General features: G+C 38.2%; 1 protein-coding gene across 3 annotated transcripts in view; it reads right to left on the reverse strand.

Moving 5' to 3' along the window:
• The window catches only part of MALT1 (MALT1 paracaspase), a 68,208-nt gene that overhangs the window by 32,236 nt on the left and 22,098 nt on the right, over window positions 1-13,874 (reverse strand). For 2 of the 3 annotated variants that reach the window (XM_054033054.1, XM_054033052.1), the window contains 5 exons: window positions 7,248-7,426; window positions 5,991-6,087; window positions 5,635-5,667; window positions 2,958-2,984; window positions 194-226 (listed from right to left, as the gene is read on the reverse strand). In XM_054033054.1, the coding sequence (XP_053889029.1) occupies window positions 194-226; window positions 2,958-2,984; window positions 5,635-5,667; window positions 5,991-6,087; window positions 7,248-7,426 (369 nt within the window). The remainder of the gene's footprint in view (window positions 1-193; window positions 227-2,957; window positions 2,985-5,634; window positions 5,668-5,990; window positions 6,088-7,247; window positions 7,427-13,874) is intronic. The other variant, XM_054033053.1, reaches the window with a different exon arrangement.

The following is a 13,874-nucleotide window of genomic DNA, read 5'->3' on the forward strand; positions in this document are numbered from 1 at the left end:
AATACTTAAAGTTTACTAACCAAAACACCAATAAGCTGCAGAGATTTTTATGCCTCTCAATATAGTTTTTAAGTATATGGCAGACCTATTGCCCTAGCAATGGTAGAAAAAGGCCACAATAACGGATTTAGATTCAGATGCACATTTCTTGTTCAAGATATACATTATTTATCATGGATATGAAACTACTCACCAGAAGGCCTGTCAGCTGATTGCTCTTGAAGGTCTATTTAAAAAAGAGGAAAAACCATGGATCATCAGTAGTTTCAAATGTAGTTGTGTACATTAGAGAAACAAGTGGTGCATTTGTTTAATTTAAGACAGCTCCCTATTGCAGCTAGTTCTTTTCTATAGCTTGGTGTGGTCTTTATTTCCTTTCTAACTTTGCAGCACAAGTTTTCATTCTTCATGCCTAGCAATATGAGTTATTTGCTGTTATCCTAATTTCCCACCCTACAGCACATTTGCTCTAGTAGGATATGCATGGTGGGGGGTTTTATACCCTGAATCTGAGATGGCAAGGAAATGTGGATTTTGATCTTACAAACTACGTTAGTATTTTCAATATAATCTGAAATACTGTACAGTATATCCTCTCTGATCAGATGTATTGCAGGGAATCAAACAGATCATGAGTTGGGCTATGTTCTATATTCAGCAAGGTTGAGAATTTGCGTTGCTAGAAATTCTTTAATTTTTATTTCACCACTCACAGTGGCATGGAAGAGCTAACAACGACATTCAGTGCTGAACAACAGCTGGGTGAAATGCCTACCCCTTTTGTTAACATGCATATATCATGACAACCCTGTCAATAGATTCTCTTGGAACGTAAATTAACTCTTGGCAAAAGTAAACATGTCTTCTATGTCCAGCACAGGAATTACATGGCCTTTACAATGTGACCTTTTTGGGAACCCAGTGTCTGGGATAATCCCTAATGGAGTAATATTTGAATCTCCAACACAAACAACAAATGTGAATCAAATTAGATTAGTTTGATCTCCAATCTGATTGACACTATATCATCACAACCATTTTTATGTTTGGCAGCCAGAAACCTTAACTCAATAAGACTTCATTCTAGCAGCAGATAATCTGCTAAAAACAGTATCACGTTGAAACATCTCAAGCACAAAGATCACAAACAGAAAGCCAACCAAAAAAAAAAAAGATTTATTTTTTACGATTAAGTGACTTGCCGTAGTTTTGCAACTATATAAACTGATTTGCTGGGTTATCTTCAAATTATACTAATTTATTTTAGTGCCCTCGACATGACAGTTAACATTTTCAATAGATATATGTGTAATGCTGGCAAACCAGATGCCTGTTTATGCCAAGGTCCCCTGCCTTACTTGGATACTAACATACATATAACGGGAATCAGTCTGGTTCACCTGTGTGTTAGTACTGATGAAATAGGTATTAGAGTTATAAAAATATGAGTAGTGTTTAGGTTTTATTGAATTCTTGTAAATTGCTGCATGCATTAATCTTACAATATGGGATACAGATGATGATATAAGTAAGATATTTGAGCATTTGCATTGTAAGCATCTGTAACTGTGCAAGTCATCAGACAGGAGAGAAACATTAACTAGTGTGAAAAACTAGTCTCTAATAGGACATGTTATCTCCCACCTGACAAAGAAGGTCCACCAACACCATACGAATTATTGTGGAACATCAGAGGACAAAGGACTGTTGATTGCTCTGCTCCCCTTCTCGCCCCCTCCCCATTCCCCATGAAAAGAAGAGGTGCAAGTGAATTCCTTTCACCAGCTAAGTTTGCAACTCCAATCAGAAGGGGGGTGGGGAAGAATAAAAAAAGCCCTAATGGAGGAGAAACTCTCTCTTTGCTGCTCGGACTCTAGGGGTGCAAGATTTCTAGGCATAAGCAAGGCATCCCCAGCTGCTTAGTCTGGGTTAGCCCTAAGGGACACAATGATCTTGCTTATTATAAAAGCTTCTATTACCTTTTGAAACTTAAGATAGGAACCCATTTCGGTATTTATGTTTACCTGCTTTAAACTTGTAAATAACGCTTATTTCCTTTTACCAGTTAGTAAAGCTTTAGATAGTGCTTTAGATAGTTCATTATAGGATTGGCTACAAGTGTTGTCTTTGGTGTGAGATCTAAAGTGCAACTGACCTGGATAAGTGACTTGTCCTGTGGGACTGGGAGTAACCTAAATATTACTGTGATACCTAATGTAAGGGACCATCTATCACAAAGGCAAGCTTACCTGGGTGGAAAGATAGATCAAAGTCCCCAAGAGCAGTGGTTCTCAAAGCCAGTCCACCGCTTGTTCAGGGTAAGCACCCTGGCGGGCCAGGCCAGTTTGTTTACCTGCCACGTCCGCAGGTTCGGCCGATTGCGGCTCCCACTGGCCGCAGTTCACTGCTCCAGGCCAAAGGGGGCTGCAGGAAGGGCAGCCAGCACATCCCTTGGCCTGTGCCACTTCCCGCAGCCCCCATTGGCCTGGAGCAGCGAACCGCGGCCAGTGACAGCCGCAATCGGCTGAACCTGCAGACGTGGCAGGTAAACAAACCAGCTCAGCCCGCCAGGGGCTTTCCCTGAACGAGTGGCGGACCAGCTTTGAGAACCACTGCCCAAGAGGACTGTCTGTGACTTCACGTTAAGGCTGTTGCTATGCTTGAGGAGTTTACACTTGATACTTAAATTTTGCCAATTTAATTATAGATTAATTATAGAACTCACAACCAATTTGGGATTTGTGCCCTGCTTTTTATCAGTCTGCCCAGAGGTTGGTACTCACGCTCTTGAGTGACTGCCAGACAGCTTGACAGTGTGACTGAATCAAAACCCCAGATCTAATACACCTGGACTATGCAAATGAAACTTAAATTTTGCAGCTCTGATCTATTCAGTTTTTAATGTACATTTCAAATCTGAAATTAAAGCTGTTTATTTCAAAGCATGTGCTACTTACCAGGCTTTCCAAGACTACTAAACTCTTCTGTAGAGAAATACATAAAAAATAATGAAATTACAGTTTTGATAAACAAGAAGGAAAATTTCATAAAAGGGATTAACTATTGTATTCTGTATTAAACAGAAGCTGAAGGCTAGAAAAGAAAGCTCTAAAACCTGGACAAATTATTTAAAAAAAATTATATTATATCTGTATTTTTATAGTTTAGAATATTTATCCCTTCGCAAGCTTCCACCACACCACACACACCCAAAACAAAAAACTACTAGTTGATTTACATCAAAATATGAAATATGATTAGCTACAGTACTCAGATTTCCTTATAGTGTCTATATCAGGGAATAGACACAACAGACACACTAATAGGAAAAATATATAGAATATACTTCATCCAATTAGTCCACAGACATTCAAGCAGCTTTAATGACAAGTGAGAAAACAAACGGAATCACACATATGAAGATATATGTTTTTATGAATGTTCTAAAATGGCAACATACTAAACAAGAATGTATTTATTTAAAAAAAAAAGAAATTAAAGACATTTCTGGGATGATTTTCAGAAATATCAAACATTCACAGGACTCTCTGATTTTTCATTTCAGGGATTTTAATGGGAGCTAAGGAAAAATTTATTTCAAGTGCCAGGAGACAAAAATCTTCTAGTCAGTTGGGTGAAACTCACACCAAAGCAGAGGGCCCACACAAGACCAATCTGACATGGAAAGTATTCTGTGTAAAGAGCTCAATACTGCAAGGCACCTACATGTTCCATTTACTTTTGGCACTTGGCCCCTCACAGAGGCTGAACTAGTTCATTGGGCCTCATACAAGCTCTGCATACTGGTGAAAAAATGCTTCATAATAGCTTAACATTGCGCTCTTCCCTGTTTCTTCCAATGTATCTTTTAATGTTAGGGCTGTCAAACGGTTAAAAAAAAAAAGTCGTCACAATTGCAGTTTTAATCGCAGTTAAACAACAACAACATACTAATTTAAATTCAGCATGGAAGTATGTCCTCTGGAATAGCGGGTCAAAGCATGAAGGGGCATACAAATGTTTCACATATCTGGCACGTAAATACCTTGCAACACCAGCTACAAAAGTGCCATGCGAATGCCTGTTCTCACTTTCAGGTGACACTGTAAATAAGAAGCAGGCAGCATTATCTCCCATAAATGTAAACAAACTTGTTTGTCTTAGCGATTGGCTGAACAAGAAGTAGGACTGAGTGGACTTGTAGACTCTGAAGTTTTACATTGTTTTGTTTGAGTGCAGTTACGTAAAAAAAAATTCTACACTTGTAAGTTGCACATTCATGATAAAGAGATTGCACTTCAGTATTTGTATGAGGTGAATTTAACAATACTATTTCTTTTGTTTTTTTAACAGTGCAAATACTTGTAATCAAAAACAAATATAAAGTGAACACTGCACACTTTGTATTCTGTGTTGTAATTGAAATCAATATATTGAAAATGCAGACAACATCCACAAATATTTAAATAAATGGTAGTCTATTATTGTTTAATCGCTTGACAACCCTACTACAAATCTATCTTGCTGATTTGAGATGAATTAAGCATGGAATACTACAACTCAGGTGAGTTTAGAAAAATATTTGCCACATACAACATTCTTAGGTATGGCGTAGAGAAAAGGTGCTGCAAACATTTAGTCCAAAATATAATCAATAAATGCATCCTACATCTCTTTGTAGCCTTCTGTTAAATTGAGGTCACTCTAGCCTGGGATACAAAAGTATCTTCCACTGCCTCCAACCAAAAATATTTATAATAAATTTAAATTGGTATTCTGTTGTTGTTTAACAGTATGATTAAAACTGATTAATTATGACTTTTTTAAATCTAGTTAATTTGTTGTGCAGTAATCGCTTGAGTTAACTGCGATTAACTGATATACATATTTTAAAAATTATGCTACGTAGTAACTAAGGCTATGCCTGGTTTGATTGGAAAAGGTTAAATAAAATCTCCCTAAAATCTCCAAGTAAATTTCCTTTTGTACAGAAGCATACCATACATAATGTATAGTTTAAATAGTCAAGGTAGGAGATAGACATTATGGGCCTGATCCTTGGCTCTCAGAACATCCCCTCTGTACCATGGAGCAATGCAAAGAGGAAGTAAAGCTGCCCTAATAGAACAGCTGGGAGAAACCCCTTGTGTAGGTATAAAGCTGGGGTTGTGAGTTCAGTCCTTGAGGGGGCCACTTAGGGATCTGGGGCAAAATCAGTACTTGGTCCTGCTAGTGAAGGCAGGGGGCTGGACTCGATGACCTTTCAGGATCCCTTCCAGTTCTAGGAGATGGGATATCTCCATATATTTCTTAATTTCTTTCTTTCTTTCTCAGCACCCTCATGTTTCATAAGAATCTGGTAAACTTTTCAAGTTTTGCACATGGCGACAGTGCAGAACCAAAATATTTTTGATGCACAGATGAAGAAAGTAGCCCATAATTTTGTTTAAAATGATAGCACCAGATGCAAAGGAGAAATGGGAAGCACATGCATAAGTATAAAATTATTTTGCAAATCAATATGCTACAGCCTTCAACTTCACATACTATTGTAGTGATAGATCCAGCAATCTCCATAATTCCCAGCATCCAGGATTATTTTTAAAGCCACCCACAACCAAAGATTTACTTTACCTTCAGTGCATTCCACTGCCATAGCTTTTCTTCCTTGTATTTTAAGAGAAAAATCTAGGTATAATTCATGCTCTCAATTTTGTCCACAAACTACATGAACTGAAAGACTTTTCACTATATACTAGCATGTTCAGAAACTTGATAAATTGCACAGAGATACTAGCAGAGGATCTCTAAGCACTTTAAAAATGTTAAGTTTCTAAAAATCCCTGTGTGCTGTGCAAACTGGAGTTACAGAAAGGTTAAGTGACTTGTCCATGGTCATGCACTGGGAGCTTCAAATAGGAATTCTAATGCCAAGTCATCAGGTTTTATTTACCAGCTTTTATTATGTGTCAAATTAACAGAACCATTACCTATCATGACTTCTATCTTCTTGCTTTCTTGATTGTCTTGGTCATTAAACATACGACACCAATAGGTCCCCTGATGTTCCATGTCCACATAAGACACCTATATAAGCATGAGAACCACACATCTTAAAATATATGAAATGCATTTTCAGTTAAACCAATAAAAAGGAAAAAGTCAAAGATTAAGACTAAACTTCCTTCACACGATTTCAAATACAAAGGCCCTGATCCTGCAGCATAGGGATCTGTCTGCATAACTCCACTCAAAAAGAAAACAATGTAAAACTTCAGCGCCTACAAGTCCACTTAGTCCTACTTCTTGTTCAGCCAATCGCTACAAAAAGTGCCATGAAAATACCTGTTCTCACTTTCTGGTGACATTGTAAATAAGAAGAGGGCAGCATTATCTCTTGTAAATGTAAACAAACTTGTTTGTCTGAGTGACTGACTGAACAAGAAGTAGGACTGAGTGGACTTGCAGGCTCTAAAATGTTGCATTTTCTTCTTTTTGAATGCAGTTATTTTTTGTACATAATTCTCCATTTGTAAGTTCAACTTTCATGATAAAGAGATTGCACTACAGTACTTGTATTCGGTGAGTTGAAAAATACTATTTCTTTTGGGTTTTTTTAACAGTGCAAATACTTGTAATCAAAAACAAATATAAAGTGAGCACTGTACACTTTCTATTCTTTGTTGTAATTGAAATCAATATATTTGAAAATGCAGACAACATCCACAAATATTTAAATAAATGGTATTCTATTATTGTTTAATCGCTTGACAACCCTACTACAAATCTATCTTGCTGATTTGAGATGAATTAAGCATGGAATACTACAACTCAGGTGAGTTTAGAAAAATATTTGCCACATACAACATTCTTAGGTATGGCGTAGAGAAAAGGTGCTGCAAACATTTAGTCCAAAACATAATCAATAAATGCATCCTACATCTCTTTGTAGCCTTCTGTTAAATTGAGGTCACTCTAGCCTGGGATACAAAAGTATCTTCCATTGCCTCCAACCAATTAATACCACCAGAGACATGGTTCCCTTAATTAAACTTATTTTAGAACTCTGCACTCCAAAGGGACTCAAAACCACTACAGAAATACTAGCAATGGGACACCAGAAAACTGAAAGTGTTCTTTATGCTATCTCACAGCTCAATGATTCTAATAATTTAGTCTCTGAGGCAAATAACTATGATAGAAGTGGTTAAATTAGTTTCAGAACTCAGCACTCCTCAATAACTTACCATATATACCTTTCTATTCCCATTTGTCAATGGAAATCCATTTCTGAACCACTGGTAATGAGGAACTGGGTTTCCAACAGCACCACACTCTAGAACCAATGTGTCCCCCACCATCAGGTTTTGTGATTGGGGCTGAATGCAGACATGTATCTTGTTTTCAGGCAAACCAACCAAGCTTCCTTAAATTTAAAAAACAAGAAAAGAAAAAAAAAACCACACATACAAAAAGAATTCATTGAGAAGCAAGCCCACGCTTTTTTACTGTTCTGTCTTAAATGGGGGGGGGAGTCGGAGACAAAGAGATAGAGAATGATTAGTTTGCCTTTTACTTACTTCAATTTCAACATAAGGAGGTGTCTCTCCTAGTCTCTAAACCATGACAAACTATTATTATTAATAATGTTTATTACATTAGTGCCTAAGGACCTTAAAAATACAGTAAAAACAAACCATTAGCCTTTCTCCATACAAATCAGATCAGCAACAACCAGACTTGCCCCAACTCTGCTCCCACATCATCCTAAACACCTACAATAAAAATATTGCCCACACCCCCTACCCTCAGCCTGTTCCAGACTTCTGCTCAAACAGAAGGGCTTTGCAGCATGCCCTAAACAATAGCAAATTCAGACTATTTTGGAATGGAGAAAGGAGGAAGAGCAAATTAGGGACCCTCACAACTGAGAGCAGCTGACTCTAATAAAACCAAGGACTGTAGTACCTCTAGTACAGCAGTATTGAACGGGAAGAAACTGCCTCTTTCAGGTAGGGAGGACTCAAGATATTTAGGGCTTGGTAAGTCAAAACCAAAATTCGGACATCCATCCAAAACTCAAAGGCAGCCAGTGAGGCTTCCAGAACACCAACATCATGTCCTCACAGCAAGATGCACCACTGAACCACTGTATTCTGTGTCAGTTTCTGTTTCCAAAGAGATGTAAAGTGTAATCCATGTACACTGCAGTAATCTAATCTTAAAGTGACAGGTGTGGGGATAACAATAGTGAGAGCTGCATCCTAGTGAAGGGGACAACATCTCTAGATTGGACTAAAATGAAAAGCCATCCTGGACACTACTCCTGTAAGATGTGTAACAGTAGATAGGGTTTGAATGAGACTTAACCTTTCAATCCTTCAGGCAACTTGAAAAATCTTTCTGGCTAACTATATTATATCCCAAATATATTACTTCAGCCTCAGCTGAAATGAGATCCCCTCATTTTCAACAATGAGTAAACATGGAAGGCATATTTGAAAATATTTTCTCTTTGAAAAAACATGGTTCAAAAAATTAATTCTTCTTCATGTTTTACATTCCTAAATTTAGTCATCAGTAAGATAGTGGAAGGTGAACACACACAAGTAGGCTTACTTTCAAAGACAATTTTAATACCTCGCTGTTCATCACACATAGGGCCAAATGCAGCAACCCTTTCATGAATAAAATTCCACTGGATTTTAGTGTGAGTTTTGCACAAAGGACTTGAAAGACTGGGCCCTTACACTATAGTAGGTTTACTGCTATTCTGTCTACATAGCACCAATGAAGACTGTTACCAGTCTATACACTATCCAATTTAAACCAACGTTTTAAAAAAATGACTTGTGATTTTGGGTCCCTTTATATTTGGTTGACAGGGTCTGATTTCCAGAATGTGCCAAGTCTCCACCCTTTGAAAACCAGGCCTCTTTAAGGCATTTAAAGTTGGAGGCACCCAAAAATTACTAGTCAGTTTTTAAAATCTTGGCCCTTAGTGATTACATATTTTCCAGCTTCACTGTATTTCCCGTCTCACTCACTTTTTGATATACCCCTCATCTAAACAACAGTAGGCAAAACTACAATCTCACTACACAAACTGGTTAGCAACATTGCCAGAAAAATGAACATGTTGGAACAACCCTCAACACCATACGTCCAATTGCCTTTGCCAACAAAGAAAGAATGACATAAGCAAAAAGCAACAAAATCATTAGGTTACAATCCAGATGGGAAAAGAGGGGTAACATCACAGAGTTCCATTTAATACAATTGTGATCATGATCATACTAGAAAATGGTTGATATATCTCGGTCAGTTATCAATTCCTTCATAAGTGAGGCAGGAAAGTATTATTTTAGCTCCAAATGTAACAAAATTGATTTATTCAATTTATGGGCCAGATTCTCACTTGGTGTATCACCACCAAAGTCAATAAAGCTGCATCACTTTACACCAGCTGAGGATCTGATCCATTATTCATAGCAGTCCAAACTGACCTCTCTCTCTCGCACGCTGTGTTAATAAATATATACATACATAGAGAAAAAAAAAAAAGACAGAAAAGTTAAGATTACAAACAATAGATAGGGGGAGAGATAGCTCAGTGGTTTGAGCATTGGCCTGCTAAACCCAGGGTTGAGAGTTCAATCCTTGAGGGGGCCACTTAGGAATCTGGGGCAAAATCAGTACTTGGTCCTGCTAGTGAAGGCAAGGGGCTGGACTTGATGACCTTGCAAGGTCCCTTCCAGTTCTAGGAGATAGGATGTCTCCATTAATTTAATTTAATTTATAACAGTCATTCTTTTCTCTAGGGACTAGCATGCATGGCTGGAGGATTGGAAAACCAATCCTCCTTTTATCAAGATTTTTCTTGGCAATTCATATTGGAAATAATACTGTTAAGGACCTGATTTCTGCAAGCTTCTAAGCACCCTTAGCTCCTGTTGAAGTCATTAGGAGGTTTAAGGCACTTAGTACATTGCAGATGCAGCTCTGCATCTCCCACAATTGGGATCAGTAGTATATGTTGCCAACATATCACTTTCTGTATGCTTTTATGTATATATTCTATCCGCTACAACTAGACCTGATAAAAGATTCTTAGTGAAATCTTCTACCTAAATCTCACTCTGAGGCTATCCTGAGCATCTAAAATAAGCGTACCACCACTGAAATGTCTCCTACAAGTTCCTCGGTTTACCTGAACACGTAACACTATATTTAATAGCGTTAGTTGACTATTCCCAATAATGTTATAAGCCCCAGTGCCATTTTGTGATTTATTATAGGACAGTAATCCAAACCACAGAATATTCAAGGCTGAATGCTCTTCTGTAGGAAGCTCCTCCAGTGTTATGAATTGAATGCTCATGATGTACTGCCACCACAACATGCAGGAATCAGCATCTTAACTCTGAAAATTTGACAGCTGCTGTTACTGAACCAGAATTACAACCGTTTGCTACAGAAACCAGCTGCAGTTCAGATTCTGACCCTTTTTGGTGCCCCCAAAGTATATTTTCAGTGCAGTGGAGTATATTATCCTTTAAGGGTATACTATGGTTGTCGTTATTTGCTGGTTTTGACTTTCAATGAAACAAGAGTAAGCATTACCAGCGTAAAATATTTTGACTACAGATAAACCAAACATAGGATTTTGGTTTTGCTTGTTAAAAAACACAAAAACAAAAAACTCTAATCCAGGACACAACTTGCCTGCTTGCCTACATTCTTGTGGTTCAGATAAAATGAAATCCAGATTCAAACAGCTCTTTGATTATTTTTACAAGACCCCAAAACCTAGCTGACATGGTTTTGTATAACCAAAACCAAGTCTTCCTGTTTCACCTTCAATACTTATTTGACATAATATTTATATATTAGATGCTTCTTAGCACAAAACTATAATCTGAAAGACATTTAAAACTGAAGAGAGGGATTTCAAAACTAAATGGTTAACACTGTGGCTACACAAGAAATGCATTCTGTAGATTTCACGATTAGAGGTTTAACTGTAAAGCAACAGAAGTTACACTTTTGAACTATTTACTTATACCCCCTTCACCTTCTCAATGTAGGCTTGCCATTCAAGTTACAGGGAGCTCTGAACACGTGCAGCAAAAAACAACCCAATAGTCGGTACGCTTCAAGGTAATCATTTTACCACTTCACCAGAATTGCCATATTACATTAGCATCAGCTTTTCATGAAAATTAAATTCCTTAGTGTCTCATAAAAATGTCCAGCAACCCTTTTCTAGTTGTTTAATTAAGGTGTACAAGCACAAACACAGCAAAGTTAACCCAGAAGAGAGCACAGTCAAGGCCCTTTGTGTATCAGTTATGTACCCACAGTGGAATTACAGAGGTAGCCCACTTCCTTTACACCAGATACAAAATTCAAAATGGTCCAAAACTCCTGCAGAGGGACCCACTACACAGCAGTAGCTACTAAGAATGGTGATTGTGAAGAGTTGCATTGCAGCCCCCCCATGACCTGCCCGCAGGGATGTGCATACATGAACTAAATTCCTCTCACCACCAGCTAACTTTGCTGCAGATGGCTGGTAGTGAAAATGTTAGGGGGTTACAATGAAACTGCAATATTGTCACCAAGTTTAGTGTGTCAATATCTCTTTAATTCAAATAGTCAAGTTTGACAGTGAATCTATTAACGGGCCGTTCTGTAGTACTAGAAGTGCTTCATAAACACCCCTCCTCTTTGTTCTAACTCCTAGATAAAGTTTCTTCTTAAACAAAACTGTGTTCACAAATGTATTAATATAGAAACTGCTAAAATATTGAGATTAAATATATTTCTACTGTACATACAGAAGCAACTTCACTGTGAGGAATTCAAATATGCATGGGATGTCTGGTAACATTTAAAAAAACCACAACGATAGCAAGTTCAGACTTTCCCAGAAAGAATATATCATGAAGCTTTTGGCTCAGCTGTTGTGGTCACTCATGTCAATGTGTATAGATTAAAGGTCCAGAATATGCAGACACATGTTGGCATCTAACCCGTCAATCACTTGTGGATTAAGGGCTCATAACAATATGTATTGTATGCATTGACTCCCTTTGGTCTCCCTTTGTCCCATTCGACAATGTCTGAGCAACACAGCATGTACAGCACGGTGTAGTTCAGGGATCCTACAACTAACATATACTCGAGCCAGAGATAAGAGAGTTACAGACTAACTGGAAGCTTCAACTAATTTTCACATTTTTGGAGGAATTAAGTCAGAACCTCTAATTTCTTTCCTTAAGGTTATCTGCAAAGGAAAACAAAAATTGCCCTCTTTGACTAGCGATTGAGTACTCCATTGAAATTTCTTAAGGGCATCCCAGAGACAAGATTGAAAGAAAGGCTTAAGTCCTAGTATTCTGTATTAGAAAGTTAGATCTCCTCTACTCTGATTTTCCAGGAAGCTGATGAATAACTAGAGAGTAAGCAAGATTATGGCTTCCTGGGTACAAAGGAGGAAGCGCTGGCTGAAAATTTACTGACAGAACTGTTTTCCATCAGAAAGTGTCAATTTGACAAAAACATTTCTGGGAACTGTGAAGGGGCACACTCGCTTTGGTGGAGAGGAGACTAACGAGCCTAGTTCAGCCTTAACAAGGCATACCTGTAAGGCTTGCTCTGCACGTATTGGGGGGTGCAGGGGGAAAGAGCTTAAAAAGAGAAAACCTGCTGCAAGAAGGCTGCTATACCTCAGAGACTGCTGACCACAGACACAGATCAGCCGGGAGAGATACCTGCAGGCCTCAGCCACCCTTGAAACTGCATGGACCAGCTCTCAAGCAAGATGCCACAAGAGGAGCTGCTGGAAGTAGACCCTACTTAAAGACAGTAGACCAGCTGATAAGCCAAGCCCCAAAGGGCTGATCCCAGAAAGACTGCCTGACTAGAGAGACAAGCAAGCTTTGCTTTCTTTTCCTGTGATTTCCCTCTCTCATGCAAGGGAAAGAGAGAGAGAGAGAGAGAAATGGACCTCTCTTTTTGTTTGGAGAACACCTCATGTGGTACAAACAGGGGGAAAGCATTATAAATAACTTGGATCAGGATCTGGTCTGGACTCAGGGAATTCCCAACCTCCACAAAAATGTATTAACTTCCTGTGAAAATTTTGATGAAATTATCAAAACTTTTTTTTTAAACTTACTCTTTTGACCTAATATAAACAAAAGATCAACATGTTTCCTTTGATACAGTGAAAATGAAATTTTTTGTAATATTTAAGTCCACAATAAATTCTAATATTGACTTTGTCCTGATTTGGGACAAAACCAAAGTTTAAAAACCTCAGAATTTCCTGCAGGACAGAAATTCCAGATTGAGGAGCTCTGAAAGGAGGTAACACTCGAACAATTGTGATAGGAAGGGATTTTTAGGCAAATTGTTTTTATTAACTCCTCAGACGCCTGACAAACAATCAGCTTAGAAAGCTCCCCCATTGCTCTGAGAACTCCCGTAAAAAGAGAAGGTAGGACTACCTATTCCTGAAACACGATTTGAAAAAAAAGCAAGCATTTTACCCCATAAAAGCCATACAGACCTTCAGGCCTTCTTTATATGCCAAAAGGAAAGAGATACAAAGTAGGGTTTCTCTTTTTCAGATTACCTTTGAAGACCAGAGTGACTATCACTGAGGGTTCTCCATTACACAGGTTGTGAGCAACCCCTACATGGAACCTCACAGCCAATCTCCCCTTTGTGTAGAAAAAAAACAAACAAACAAACAAAAAACCCACAACTCCATAACATTCAGGACCATTGTCAAGGGACTCTCAATGGCTGTGGAGGATGACTGGTTTCCTCTTATTCAGCATAAAAAGTAATAGAATGTGATCTCC

This window comes from Malaclemys terrapin, chromosome 6 (genome assembly GCF_027887155.1).
Source record: "Malaclemys terrapin pileata isolate rMalTer1 chromosome 6, rMalTer1.hap1, whole genome shotgun sequence".
In the NCBI taxonomy this organism is placed as follows: domain Eukaryota; kingdom Metazoa; phylum Chordata; order Testudines; family Emydidae; genus Malaclemys; species Malaclemys terrapin.